Source organism: Giraffa tippelskirchi, chromosome 3, assembly GCF_054371585.1.
Source record: "Giraffa tippelskirchi isolate mGirTip1 chromosome 3, T2T-mGirTip1v1.2.pri, whole genome shotgun sequence".
Lineage (NCBI taxonomy): Eukaryota > Metazoa > Chordata > Mammalia > Artiodactyla > Giraffidae > Giraffa > Giraffa tippelskirchi.
The window spans coordinates 182440505-182455560 of NC_137277.1; the positions used below are offsets into that span (position 1 = coordinate 182440505).

The window sequence follows — 15056 nt, forward strand, 5'->3', positions numbered from 1 at the left end:
CAGAGAAAACCAAGAATCACTGTCTTGGAAGGTACTTCCTCATCTGGACTCAGACACTCCCTGTCCTTCACTTTTTTGCTTTTCCTATCCTTCTCCGCTCCTCTCCCCCGCCTTCCCACCTCCTTCCTTCCTCCCTTTTTCCGCCTGTCTCCATGTCTCCTTCCTTTCACCCTGCCTTCCTCCCTTCCCTCATCATCACCTTCCCATCTTGGAGCATTTATTCTCTGTCAGAGGCTGGTTCTGGTCCCAGGAGGTTAGAGTGGTTTCTTCTGTTTGATCCTCAGTGAACTGAAGGGTTGTCTAGAGGAGACAACCTCAGGCAGCTCAACTCCATGAAAATCGATGACTTTGGCAGACTGAGTGCTTGCTATATGGGGTATGACAGCCACTCCTCACTCAAAGCCTTGTGAGAAGTACCGTCCTCACCAGCCTGAGAGCATGGGAGCCTGGAAGAATGGCAGGCTCCTTTGAGACACTCTTGTTGCACTGGGACCACAGTGTCATAAAGCCTGTCTGACCTCTCATCGGCTTCCCCTTTTCCCTCTTTGCTCTCCTCCAGCATCCTCCTTTTTAGCTGTCCTTTCCAGTACCCGCCACCACCAGGGGCCACTCCCTCTTCCTCAGTCCTGGGTGGATTCAGAGACTGTCTCGCCTTCTTAACCCTTCTCTCTCTCCCCCACTAGGCTTTCAGCTGCGCAGGGTTGAGGAGCAGCGGGAACAAGAGAAGCGGGACGTTGTGGGCAATGACGTGGCCACCATCCTGTCGCGTCGCATTGCTGTGGAGTACAGCGACTCGGAAGATGACTCCTCTGAGTTTGATGAAGACGAATGGTCGGATTAACTCTTCTGCCTGCCGCCTACTTCCTTTTTCTTTCTTTCCTACCTGCCTTTGATACCTACCCCAACAGTCCCAAGGGGAAGAAAAGGGAGGAAAAAAAGAATTTCAAGGGGCCAGAGCCTTCCCTGAAGCAACCAAAGATATATCCCAAGTGCTTCCTCCAAATCACTGTGTATTTCCCGTCTCCCCGAGGTCAGGCCCCATGGGGCTGCTGGGGTTCAGTAGCTGGGAGGTTCCCTGTTCCCTTCAAGTGACTGTTGCCCACTGAAGAGAAGGGAAAACCCCAAAGCACATCGCTTTGATTGGGTTTAAATTGGAGTTGGTGCCTTCCTCCAGGAGCCATTTTCTGTAGTCTTCCAGAATCCTTGCCCTCAGCTGCTTTGCATAGTGCCAGCCATCTTCTGGTCCTGAAGCCTGCTGGCCCCTTTCCCAAGCACTGAGAGGGCGGAGCAGCCGCAGGCCCAGTGCCTCACCCCTCTGTCCTCATCCACAGGGTGAGGCTGCCTTTCTAAGCCATCTCTGTGTCTAGATGCCCTTTATTCCAGGAGCCATCAAGCCCGTAAAGAAATCTCGCACCCCTCTCTACTCAGAAACAGTGCCTTTCTGAAGGCAGCGGTGGTTGCCTCCCTCCCAGGCTCCCTTCCCTGAATGTGGTGTTCCCGTGTCCCTTAAATACCTACTCCCTCGCCACCAGGTGCCTCCAAGCACCACAGCCCGGTTCTCACCTCTAGAACCCATGACCAAACTAGCTCTGACACCCAGGGATCTGAGCCTCTGCCGCTGTCAGGAGCCAAGCAGAGACTCGGAGCTGCAGGACTGGAAGAAGGCGGAAGTCTTTGGGTTGAATGACGCTGAAGCCTGGAGATGGGAAGTGACTTGCTCATGGCCACACCATTGGATGGGGGCAGAACTCGAGCCCGGAGTTCCTGATTCCTAGTCACCTGTGCTTTATGGGACCAAATCGTGGGCACCTGCTAGATTCCGGGCTCTGCGCTGCTCCAGACCTCCCTGTAGAGGGGAGTCCCAGGAAGAGGGCGCAGGGCCTACACCATGCCTGTCAGTGCTGCTCAGACCCTCGTGGCCACTCTTGCTGTTGTTTGCTCCCCCTTTCCTGTCACCAGGCAGGCACCTGGCCTTGAGAGCTGCCCCTTTGGGGGACCAGCAAAGGTAGTGAGAGGAGGAAGAGGGTAGGCAGTGGGACAGGTGCTGCTTTCAATTCCTCTGCATCTCCTCTCCCGTTTGTTTCCTGGTTTAAGCATAGGTCCTGCTAACTGTGGAAACTTCAGTCCCTGAGGCTGGCAGCTGCTGCAGGTAGCTGCCTGGGGAGGTGGGGTGGGGAGGCCTGGCAGCCGTGAGGCGGGCTGGGAGGCAGGATGACTCTGGGTCCTGTTTCCAGCTCCCCTCCTCACTGCACCGTGATGTCCCCTCCCTCCCTCCTCCCTTTTTCCCCAAGCTAATACACAGGTGCTATTCTTGAGGAAAAAAACTGGTCAGCTTTGGCCAGCAGTGAGGTTTCTTCTCTTCTGTTGTATAGCGTCTTAGGCTGAAACCAGCTTTTCCTGGCTTCTCCAGCTCTCCAAGCCCTGAAACAAAGACAAACAGGATCTGTCTCCCCCCAGCACAGCACATGGTTCTAGTAATTGCCAAAGCCCTCATCAGCCGCTCTGCTTGAGGAGAGCGTGCAGTCATGGGGACGGAGCCGTTAAGAGGCCAGTGTGCCCGCCTGTCTCCCCAGACAGGGCGTCTCGCGCGCCAGGCAGGCACCAGGCTCCGGTGCTGAGAGAGCCAGACGCTGTGCACCCCTGCCGTGCCTCCCACTGTGCGCTCAGGAAGCTGAAGGTGCTTTCTTCGGAACTCTAAAATGGCTGTTGAAGGTGCCCCCCAGCTGTTGCCAGAGCAGTGACCAGAGCAGCGGGCAGAGGGCAGCAGTTCTCCCAAATAGGAGTCCTGGGGCCTGGCCAGGCCAGGGTTTGGGCCTAATGGCTTTGACTGAATTACCCCCATCCCCCTCCTTTCCGGAAAAGGGGGAGCCAGCACTGCTTGTATCATCCTGCTCTGACCTTGAAGGGGGCGGTGTTGGCCTGGCTTCTGGAATGGACAGAGCCTGCCATGGAAGAGGGCTGGGGGCAGGAGGAGGTGGGGAGGGGCACTGCCTGCGGAAGGTAGGATTAGATCATTAGCTCAGTGACCTCCTAGGGTTTCGATGTGCTGTGTTCTCATCCTACAGCTGGTTTGGTAATGATCTGCAAGTCCCGGAGAGCAACAGCACAGCTCTGCCTGACGCTCTCATTAAAATCTATGCAGCCAAGCTCGGCGCTTTGTAGCAGCCGGCCTTGCGAAGCCTCCTCAGCTCTGGGGGCTGGGGACCCAGTCAGCCGAGAGGCCCTCTGGGCTCTACTTATGCATATGTGCACCAAAAAAAAAGCTTCTTTAAACCCAGAGCTCTTTAAGATGATAAAGGACCCTGTGCAGGTAACTGCGTCTTTGGAATCTTGTAATTGTAGAAAGCTAAGTTTAGTGATTATTTAAACTGGGCTGAGGCTGGTGAGGGTGTGGAGCAATGGCCCCTAAGGACTCTGACGGCTGAAGGCAAGGAGCCACCTCCCTTCCCTGTTCTTCCCAGCCCAGGGGACCTGCCCCCATTCCTGTGGCCCAGGGGCCCAGCTTCCAGTCGGCAGTGTCAGAAGTGACTTGTGGCTCTGCCTTGGTTGTGAGATGAGTACATTCCAAAGGAGCAGCCACGGGGAGGAGGCAGGCTCAGCGATCCCTTGGAGGCTCAGAGCAGCTGGCCCGAGCTCCAGCTTGCCTCCAACGGAAGCTCGCACGCCCCTCAGAAACGACCCTGGCCAATGTCACCGCAGAGCCGAGGCGGTGTTGTCAGGGCTAATGTGAAATCTCTTCCCGTGGCGCCGATCCTCCGGCTCCGCAGCGCCAGCTCGGACAGATTGAGGTCTCTGTGGCTTTGGTGACCCTGCTTAAGCATTCCCACCGTGTCCCAGCTCTGCTCTCTGCCTGCCTCCCACTGCAGCCCCCCCTCACCTGGCTTGGGGAGGGGGGCAGTGCCCCAAGGCCAGGGGCTTTTGCTCAGGAGAGATGTCAGGCTTCCTGGGGTCGTCAGGCTTTGAGCTTTACCAGGGTCCAGCTGACCTGGGATACCAGGTGTTGCCCAGAGATGCACCTCATCCCGTGCCTCAGGAAGGGCTAGGGAGCAATTTTGTTATTGTATTAACTTTACTCAGTTAACTCACTTGAGAAACTAACCAATTTTTACTTTCTGTCTAGAATGATGTATGTGTAGGAGAGTGAGCCGTAATGCTCCCAAAGTGCCTTGTTTTCTCTGATATAAATATATTTATAAGGACCTGGTCCAGTGGATTATTCTTGGGTGTGTTTGCCACATGAAGATGTTAGGGACTGGGCTTGTATGTCGTGGGGGTACAGCCTGAAGATGGGGCCCTTCCCCTGAAGATGGGACAGGAGCTGCAGATGAGATCTGAGCAGCGGGGCTGAGCCAAACCCCTGAAGTGACCTTTTCCTCTTCACCCTGCTCCTCTCAGGTCCTTAGAAGAGAAGGACATCCAGTTTTTCAAAGTCCTATGCCTCCAAGCCTGGTCTCACTTGAGTCCCTGCCAGGTTCATGTGTGTAACACGTTAGCACCCCAAGTGACCTGAAGATTCCATGTAATTGTTTTATGTATACTTGCAAATACATAAATGCCAACATTTTAAATAATTTGATAAAAGTCTTTGTAACCACGCAGCCACCTCTGGGGTGTGTGTGTATGTGTGTGTGCGTGCATGTGCGCACTTGTACGTGTGTAATGGGAGAAGCAGTTCCAAGGGGGTGACATTGATAGCCACAGGTGGTGGCCAGAGCTCTAGAGGGAGGTCGGTGTGGGTGGGCTCAGAGGGCGGGGGCCTCTGCCTCTGGCTGGTGCGTCCTGTGTGGGAGGTGGGGGTGTTGATTTAGGAGGAGACCCGGGGACGCGGAGGCCTCCTCAACTGGCTGAGAGGGGGTGTGCTGAGGGTGGGGGGGGGCGGGGGGGGTCGCCTCACATCAGGCAGGAGAAGGCTGATGCTGCCTGCCAGCATCTAGCCGGCATCTTGTCTGCCTCTCAGACCTGAGCACCTTACCTTAAATAGAATGACTTACAGTGGAATCCGATAAAAGGGTTAGGCTGCCGCATGCCCCCTCTCTCCTGCCTGGGAAGGCGACAGGTCTGGGTTTCTCTTCTGACCCTAAAAAAATGACCTACCCAGGAAGCAACGGTTGTTCTGACCACAGCTGCTGCGGGTAGCTGTCCCCGGGGGTAATTGATGAGCGGATTCCCTGTTCTGAGCCCAGCAGACGGTGTGGGGCGGCCCCGGGAGAGGGGTGGGAGCTGGGTTGGTGACTTGGCTGGTCACGCCTGCTGTTGAGAGAGAGTCACCCACTGGTATCCCAGGAGAGGGGGCAGAAGTTTTGAATTGTCAGCAAGTGCTGCGCCAGCCACTCTGAGCTCATCGCTGGGGGTGGGGGTGCCGGGGAGGGGGCGCGGGAGCCGGCTGGCCCCAGCGGAGCCCCTCGCCCCACCCTCCTGCTCAGGCCTGTGTTTAGTCAGCACTTGGCTTCCCGAGGCCGGTGACTGACAGGCAGCCAGACGCCCGCCCTGGGAGAAGACAAAATGGTGGTGTCGGGAGCCGCCCTTGCTGGAGAATTGGAGGGAAGGAATGTGGTTCTGGGCAGCTGGAAGTCTGACTTAAATTCCGGCTCCTCCACTTGGGAGCTTCAGCTCTTTGGGCTAGTCGTGAGAAGAATGAGCGTTCAACTACTACCTGCCCGAGACTGCCTACAGTTTATTTCACCAACCACGGGTCTCCCACTTGACACTTGAGAAAAAGATTCAGAGAGATTGAGTTGCCTAAGATCGCAGAGCCGACCAAGAGCAGAGCCACAGTTCGCACGTGTTCTGCCCACCACGCAACGTAAACCATTTTCAGAATCTCTCCATCGAGGATCATGGTCTTTGGTGTCAGAGGGGGTGTGTTAAAGGTTTTCTGTTACAGACTGCCCTACCTACCCCCTGGTGCCTAGTTTTACAAGTGATGGTTAATTTTGCTCTTGCTTTGAAATAAGTGAGCTGGAATGGGGGGCCTGCTATCCTAGACCTTTAGAGTTAGAAGTACCCCATGCCCTCAACTGCCTGGAACAAAGTGGTCTCCCTGTGTATGGGCTGGGGCTTCCAACAGACACAACTTCAATATATGCACACACCTGTTCAGATGCGGGCATCTGTGCACACAGAATCCTATCTTTGTGCAAACGAGGGCACAGAGCAGCACACAGTTACAGGATCACAAGCGCAAGCAAACCACACAAAGTCCTCAGGAGCCACCCCTCCTCCTGTGCTGCCTCGGCCAGCTCCTCACTGCCCCCTCCTGGCTGCCTGGTGGCCAGGGCAACCTGGCACCACTTCCTGTAAGTGCTGCTCCAGGGTGGTTGTCAGCTAGTTCCCTCCTATATCAGGAAGCTAGGAGCTGTCTCAGGTGCTCCCCAAAGCCAGCCTTAGCCCCAGGAGAAGTGTCTTGTGAGGGGTCTGAAGCTAGAGGACAAAAAAATAAAGCCTTTCACACCCAAAAGAATCTCTCCCTGGTAGAAGGCTCGGTACCACGGTGGCAGGCATTCTGCAGAGACACCCTCCCACTGCAGCAGGCAGGCGTCCCCGCCCTTACCTGGGGGATTGTGCACATACCTGCTCATGCCCTGCATACGTATTTAAAGAGGAGCAGATTTCCTGGCTGAGAAGTCAGAGGCCAGGTTTTCTAGCTCCCACCTTGCTGCTCCCTCTGGGCCTCAGCTCCCTCCCCTATTCAATGAGGAGTTCAACAAGATTATGTATTCTACCCAACACCGACCCCCCACCACAACTCCAGTGTCTCACTGTCTTGGGAACTAACCTCTCCCAGACGTGTGCCTGAGTAAAGCACATCCATAAAGATGAACCCATGGACTCCTCAGGCAATCCTGGAAGGATGGCCAATACCAAGCTTTTTATTCCTAGTTTATGGTTGAAAAGGCAGACCCTCAGAGAGGTACAGCAACTTGCCCAAAGTCACACAGCAAGTTGGCAGCAGGCATGAAAGTAGAAACCCTCTGCTTTCCAATGCCTCTGGCTGTCTACAAGAAAGCAGAACTCGCTGTGGGCTCAGGCCCAGAGCCAAGGAGACAGGAACTAGAGAAGCAAAAGCCAGAACCTCTGTCCTGTCTGGGAGCCCTGAGGCTGAGGAGAACCCAGAGGGAGTACTGGGCTTCGGTATTAGGCAAGTTCCACCACTCCCTGCTCCCAACACACACCCCTCTCTCTGTAGACTGCAGGAACTTCAAACTCCCTGTTCCTCCGCAAAGCCAGTGGCTGGCTGTGGGAGTTCTTATTCTGTGGCTATTTGGGAGTCCGTCACGGTAGGCACACACATGAATGGTGTGCACACACATGCCTGGACTCTATGGGTGTGTGTGTACAGGTGTGGATGTATGTTCTTACATGCCTACAGGTATACCTAGGTGTACATTCATAGGCATGTCTAGCATGTAAATTTGTGTTTGCAAGCATGTATACATGTGACACATTTGGGCATTTAGGTGAAGTGTGTTTGGATGTACATACATCAGTGGTCTCTGTGTATCTGAAAGATGAATTTATGAACATGTAAGATTTTGATTAATGGGTTTTTTCCTGAGTGTATGTGGGTGTGTGCAAATGTTCACATGCATTTGTGTGAAGTGGGCTGGAGCATGTCCAGCCACATGACTAGTGTGTGTAAAAGTGTGCAGCGAAGGCTCAGGTGACTGGGTGCATGTGAATCCTAGAGAGTGCCCTCCCACAAGGGTACGATGCCAGTGCCCCTCCAGTCCTGGTAGAGGGGCACCCTGCCTGGCTCTGGCTCAGCACTGAGCTCATAGCACCCCCGCCCTGCCTTGCATTCTATTCCCCAGACCCAACCTGCTTGGCCAATTTGCAGCCTCTCGCTCCCAGCTCCCGAGAAGGCCTGCAGCAAAGTCAAGGGGCTGGTGGCCAATTAGTGAGGGGGTTAATCAGGGATCTGGGGACCCCCGGGGGTGGGAAGCCAAGGGCAGACACGGGTTGGCAGGAGCCTGAGCTGCCTGTCATGAGGCTGGGGGGAGGGGAGGCTGAACCAGCCGGATGGTGCTGGAAACCAAGGGTCTGCCTGTGAATTCATGATTGCTGAACACTGACAGTGAGGAACATGTGTGACTGTGTGCACACTGTGTGCAAAAGACATGCATGTACACATATATGTACATGTACAAGTCCTTGAATGTAGTCCTGTATGCACATGTGTGTACATGACTCTGATGCCATCTCGATGCACATGGGTAGTTTTGTGTCTGTATATGTGTGGGTGTGCTGTGGTGTGCAGATGGGTCTGGGTATGCAAGCATGCCTGGACCTGTGTGCACACAAGTATATACAAGGCTCTGTGTCTGTGTGCATAGATATTTGTGCAGGGGCATGTGCATACATTTAGGTATGTGCTTCTGCATGAGAACATATGCACCTGAAGTTGACATAGTCTGTGTGCATGTGATATATCTGTGTGCACAGGTGTGCATACCAGTGTGCAGATACACACTGGGCATACATGCGCTTCTGGATGTGTGTGCATGTGTGACTCTTCTCTAAACAGCCAGGAACCTGGACCCCCACATGTGTGCCTGTGTGCATAGGCATGTGTGCACATGCCTGTGTGCACACATTGTCTCCGCATTTAGGGAGTTGCAGGGTGCGGGGTTGGCAGGTTTCGGGCTTCAGGAGAAAATCTAACAGATGAGACTTGCCGCAGCCCCCGGCCCCAGGAGCCTGTTTTCCAGCCTGCAGAAGCTGTGAGCCCGCGAACTCATCTTATATTAATAGCTGCTGTCTCCTCACTTATTGCAGGGAGAAACGGTCATGGCCCTGGTGGGGGCTGCCCCCTCCACAGGACCTGGGAAGAAGGGGAGGAGAGAAGGGCCCCACGCCGACCCTGAGGCCTACCCCTGCAGGAAGGCAGGGTTCTGGGCCCCAGCCTTTGCCTCCTCCAAGCCAGGAAGCCCTCACTGCCCAGCTTACCCTCCTGGGTGGGATCAGACATGGGGTTGGACAACTGGCTAAGGCAGAGAGGCTGGAAGGTTTGGCTACTCCCCACACCGAAAAACACAGACACACAGGCATACACGCACACATGATGAGCAGCCCCAGGCTGAAGTCTGAGGCTGAAAGAGACGTAGACAGCTTCAATTTGAGGGGCAGACATGTCCCTTCTCTCAGGGGCCCTCCCTCGGTTGGAGCCGGGACACAGCCTTCAGGGGCCCCCATTCTGATGAGGAAGGTAAAACTTCTCTGTAAATATTTACTAAGGAGAAGTGTAGCAAGGTGTATAAACTGCATCTTCACAGCCACAGGAGGGCTGAGCCAGGGAGGCTTCCTGGAGGAAACACAGAGCTGGGGTACAGGGAGGACCTGAGATGTACCTGCAGAATCCCAGGAGGAAGGAGAAGCCAGTGGGCCCCACCTCGCACACAGACCCCATCCCGGGGACAGGCTCAGACACTCTTGTGTGGGCCTAGGACTCAAGGCCGAGACAGAAGTTGCAGCCTTCCAGAAATGCCTCAGCGCCACCACCCAACCACACGGAGACAGAAGAGGACTCGCAGCGTGAGGGTCCACCACAAATGAGGCTGGCCCTGCCGGGCCCTGGAGCCAGAAGCAAGGAGGGGGCCAAGGGCCATGCCCAGCGAGGATGGGATGGGCCCCTGGCCCTATTCCTTTGGGACCTTTTTGGTTGCTCTTTGGGAGTGTGGCGGAGGCAGCCAGGAGGCCCTTTCCTTCACTGCCCCTCCCAAAGGTCTAGGGGTGCCCTGGAGACCCCCAAAACTTTCCCTAGCCCAGGACAGGGCTCCCTGTCCTGGTTTCCTTGCTTGCTCTTTCTGAGCTGCTCCTGAAACCAGTTCCCTCACCTAGAAATGAAACAGATTGGGAGTCACAAGGATCTGGTTCAACCCTCAGGTCAGCTCAGCTCTTAACTGCGTGACTTTAGGCAAATCAAATGTCACCTTCAGTGAGGCCTTTGGGGGCATCCACATCTTTTTATTTTTAGGCCACTCCGTATCACTTGCAGGATCTTAGTTCCCCGACCAGGGATCCAACTCAGGTCCCCAGCAGTGGATATGCGGAACCCTAACCACTGGACCGCCAGGGAAGTCCCAAGGGGCACCCTCGTTTAAAGAATACATGCGCTCCCTGTGCCCTGTCTCTGAGGATGTATCACTCTGACATTATCATATTTTAGTTCCTCTCTTTATTACTGTGTCATCCAGCTAGAATTTACGCTGCCCGCAAAGACAGCAATGAATCAATGAAAATTCGTTACTCTCAGAGCCTCAACTTTCTCTTCTGTAAAATGGGGAGAGCAATACGTGAACTGTGAACTTCCAGATGTTCAAGCTGGTTTTAGAAAAGGCAGAGGAACCAGAGATCAAATTGTCAACATCTGCTGGATCATCGAAAAAGCAAGAGAGTTCCAGAAAAACATCTATTTCTGCTTTATTGACTATGCCAAAGCCTTTGACTGGATCACAATAAACTGTAGAAAATTCTTCTAGAGATGGGAATACCAGACCACCTGACCTGCCTCTTGAGAAACCTGTATGCAGGTCAGGAAGCAACAGTTAGAACTGGACATGGAACAGACTGGTTCCAAATAGGAAAGGAGTATGTCAAGGCTGTATATTGTCACCCTACTTATTTAACTTATATGCAGAGTACATCATGAGAAATGCTGGGCTGGAGGAAGCACAAGCTGGAATCAAGATTGCCGGGAGAAATACCAATAACCTCAGATATGCAGATGACACCACCCTTATGGCAGAAAGTGAAGAACTAAAGAGCCTCTTGATGAAAGTGAAAGAGGAGAGTGAAAAAGTTGGCTTAAAGCTCAACATTCAGAAAACTAAGATCATGGCATCCGGGCCCATCACTTCATGGTAAATAGATGGGGAAACAGTGGAAACAGTGTCAGACTTTATTTTTCTGGGCTCCAAAATCACTGCAGATGGTGACTGCAGCCATGAAATTAAAAGACGCTTACTCCTTGGAAGGAAAGTTATGACCAACCTAGACAGCATATTGAGAAGCAGAGACATTACTTTGTCAACAAAGGTCCATCTAGTCAAGGCTATGGTTTTGCCAGTGGTCACGTATGGATGTGAGAGTTGGACTATAAAGAAAGCTGAGCGCTGAAGAATTGATGCCTTTGAACTGTGGTGTTGGGGAAGACTCTTGAGAGTCCCTTGGACTGCAAGGAGATCCAACCAGTCCATCCTAAAGGAGATCAGTCCTGGATGTTCATTGGAAGGACTGATGTTGAAGGTGAAACTCCAATACTTTGGCCACCTGATGCAAAGAACTGACTCATTGGAAAAGACCCTGATGCTGGGAAAGATTGAAGGCAGGAGGAGAAGGGGACAACAGAGGATGAGATGGTTGGATGGCATCACCGACTCAATGGACGTGGGTTTGGGTGGACTCCGGGAGTTGGTGATGGACAGGGAGGCCTGGCATGCTGCCTGGTTCATGGGGTCACAAAGAGTTGGACACGATTGAGCGAATGAACTGAACTGAACTGAATAGTAACCCTGCTCCCAAAGGGGCCATGGTGATGTTGTATGAGATCTTTGGTATGGGACAGGTGCTTCCTGACTGGGGACTTTTTTCCCAAGGACCTTCCAGGAAGGTGGGGAGAGGAGGTAAGCTTCAACCTGACCTGGTGGAGCCTCCCCACTTTGGGCCTGGATTGGCACTGTGTGTAGCTCAGCCCAGGCCGCCCTCTGCCAGCTGTGACCCAGCCCTGTTGGTATGCCCACTCCCCTGGGATTCCTGTGACTACTATTAGGGAGGAGTCTTGAACACCAGGCAAAAGCTCTCTGGCCAGGGAAACAGTCTTCCCATCTGTGCAATAGGGGGGCTCTGAGGGCCCCAACTCCAGGTTTTGCACATCTGCATAGATGTGAGTTTGGGGTAGTCAGAGCTTCCTTTTCAGCCATACCTCAAACCTACTCCTGCCTGTACCTGGTGAACAGGTTCTTTTTGGTTCCAAAACACTGAAATTCAGAGTCCTACACAATTATGTCCTCAAATGCACACAAGGGTACACACAAACACTTACCATCACTCACCTTTGCATAGAAAAAAAGCCCTTCCAGCTCCTGAGTGAACAGACCCTATCCAACCACCTCCCCAAATGGGGCCACTGGCTCTGAAAATTAACCCCGACACAAAGCAGGGTCCAGAATGTCCTAAGCCCTTGGCTTGGGAAGGCAGGAGATGAGGGGGCATCGGCCAGGAGACAGTGCCCTGCGTCTGGAAGCAAATGTGCCTCTTTTGAATCCTAGCTCTACCATTTCCTAGCTGTATGACCTTGAGCTGACCACTGAATCTCCCTTGGCCTGTTTCCTAGTCTGTAACATGGAGAAGTTCTTACCCGTGCCAGGGGATACCTGTTAGGCATAAGTGAGATAACGGATGCAGAACACTAGTGCAGTGCCCAGCACAGAGAAACACCTGTGAGTGGAAGAGGCTGCTGTTGTTAAGAACACCTACATGCCTTGAGCATATCCTTCATGCCAAAACCCCAAACTAAAGCTAATGTAGGCAGGATGTGAGCAACCTAAACCCAAGGGGGTCTAGCACCAGGAGTTCTAGTCCCGGTGGATGTGGAGTTCTTGTATGGGGATGCCTGGGTCTGAATAGAGGAACCCGTCAGATTGGCATCCTGGGGTGGGAGGTGTCACCTGCCTGCCATACGCCACCTGGGTCTCCAGTTTCTTGGATCCCCCCATAGGCCCCCAGGCCTGGCCTAATTCCCACATTCCAGGCTATCACCCATCACACCCCACACCACTCCTTCCACGCACAGACAAATCTTATCACAAAATCATTTTTTTATTGAGGGTTGGATCAAGGAACAGGAATAGGGATTGCACTGGGGACCCTACCCTAGATGGCAGAGGGCTCAGGTGTTGACTCGCACCCTGCCTCCTGTAGGGCACCGCCGGGTGAGACCTGGCCCCCAGGCTCTGGCTATGGTGCTGGACACCAGGCTGGAGTGGAGCTGGGATTGCTTGGCCTGGTTCCGACGGCCGACCCGGCTGCAGTTCCCCAAAAACGGCCACCAGAGGGCAGCCGGCCCCCAGAGCAGAGGAATTCTCGGTTTCTCAGGTGATGGCTTCTTAAAAAAATAAAAAACCAGAGGCTGGTGTGTTCCCCCTGCAAACCCGAGGGGGGCGGGCCTGGGGAGAAGGCTCTGGTTTCTATGATCTCTTTGATAAAAAGTAAGCAAAAATAATAACAAAATACGTGGTTTCTCTCTCTCCCTTTTCCCCCTCTAGGAACTGAGGTCAGAAATGAGGGTGTTGGGGACTGGGAGTACCCTGGTATGGCCTGGATTTCAAGGTGTGGGTCTCTTTTTTTTCCCCTTAACACCCATAAATAAATTCATAAATAAATAATAAATAGATATTCTCTTTGTATGTGCACATATATACAGATAAATCTTTCTCTTGTCTAGGCAACGGAGTAACTAACCTCTCCGACTCTTTAGCTCAGAAACGCAAAAGTAAAGTGACATGGTCAAGGTCAAGGGAGGGGGAAGGTCAGGGACTTGAAATGGCACTGTGAAACACCCAGCAGCCTACTGGAACTCCAAGCCCATCTGGGCTGTGGGACATTTCTGAGTTGGAACCCTGACCACCAGAACATTCTAGAACCATGGAGCCAGCTGGGCCCTGCAGGGATCTGAACAGAATCCTGTGAAACACCCAAAGTCCTAGAACTCCAGAACCAGCTGGGTCTTGGGGTGTGGAGCTGGGGTTGGAACAAAGCCCTGGAGGACCTAACATTCTGGAATTCTGTAGTGATCAGGGCTGGAGAGTCACCAGGATGAGACTAGACATCACTGGGGGAGCGGGATCGGAAGAGCGTCTTGGAAGAGGAACAGCAGCAGCAGACAGCCCACAGCACCTTCTGCACGTCCTGGTTGCGGAAGGCGTAGATGATGGGGTTGATCATGGAGTTGTAGGTGGCAGGGAGCAGGGTGAGATAGGTGTAGAGGGGTGGGGAGTGGGCATCGCCCAACAGGCAGTAGACGGTGAAGGGCAGCCAGCAGGCGGCAAAGGCGCCAAGCACCACAGCCAGGGTGGCGATGCCCTTTCGGGTGGCCACGTAGTGGGAGGCAGGCAGCAGGTGCCGCTGGAGGGCAATCTGCTGGGCATGGCGGCAGACGATGCGACAGATCTGGGCATACAGCTGCAGCATGATGCCAAACACCATGAAGAAGGCAACGGCCAGGACCACCAGATGGTTCTTGGAGAGCGGATAGACCACGCCGCATGTGGCCCGGGCATCCAGGCAGTTCCAGGCCAGGACAGGCAGCAGCCCCAGGCCCAGCGCACCCCCCCACACTAGGGCCAGCATCACATAGGTCCGTGTCACTGTTGTCTCTGAGTAGTAGGTGAGGGCATTGTACAGAGAAAGGTAGCGATCAACGGTGATGGCCAGTAGGCTGCCGATGCTGGCAGTAAAGGCCATGGCCAGCACGCCAACCAGCACCAGGCTCATCACTGCTGAGCCAATGCAGAAGACAGCAGCAAAATGCATGACCAGGCCCAGGCCCGCCAGCAGGTCTGCCACAGCCAGGCTGCCCACTAGCAGGAACATGGGGGCACGGAAGGCGGGAGTGCCTACGATGATGGCCACCACCAGCGCATTCTCACAGGACACCAGTGTGCCCGAGATGCACAGGACTACGTCCCAGGCCGTGGGGGAGGGCAGCGGTGCAGCAGGGCCTGTGGGTCCCTCTGTGGACCCCGTGCTGCTCATGTTCATGTTTCCGGGGCCACCAGAGAGCCAGGCCAGGGGGCTGCCTGTACCCCACATCATGGTACCTGTAGGAGAAAGGCCCTGTGAGAAGCTGGCAGGGCTGGGTGCTGGGTGGAGGGTGCTGGGTGGAGGGGTGGAAGCAGTGGAGGTCTCTCTTCAGGATACCTGGCTGGTCCCAGGTTGCCCACGCCCTCCCATGCCCTGAAACGCCTTCCAGGATACGCTTGTCTTCGCCTATGCCCCTAGGCCAGCGGGGGTCTGGGGATCCCTGTGGTGGGTCGCTCCACTCTCCCTTCTAACTCACT

At 54.2% G+C, this 15056-nt stretch overlaps 2 protein-coding genes across 14 annotated transcripts in view; one reads left to right on the plus strand and one right to left on the minus strand.

Annotated features, from left to right (window-relative positions):
- WASF2 (WASP family member 2) overlaps positions 1-4568 on the plus strand; it is a 73237-nt gene extending 68669 nt beyond the window's left edge. For 8 of the 13 annotated variants that reach the window (XM_081586371.1, XM_081586373.1, XM_081586374.1 and 5 more), the window contains one exon: positions 684-4568. In XM_081586371.1, coding sequence (XP_081442497.1) covers positions 684-841 — 158 coding nt within the window. In that variant the 3' untranslated portion in view covers positions 842-4568. The remainder of the gene's footprint in view (positions 1-683) is intronic. The other 5 variants (XR_014081016.1, XR_014081019.1, XR_014081018.1 and 2 more) reach the window with 4 other exon arrangements.
- A 9250-nt stretch (positions 4569-13818) lies between these two features.
- On the minus strand, positions 13819-14811 carry GPR3 (G protein-coupled receptor 3). Its single transcript, XM_081575810.1, has one exon. It carries the CDS (start codon positions 14809-14811, stop codon positions 13819-13821), a length of 993 nt encoding a protein of 330 aa, XP_081431936.1.
- Between the last annotated feature and the right edge of the window lie 245 nt (positions 14812-15056).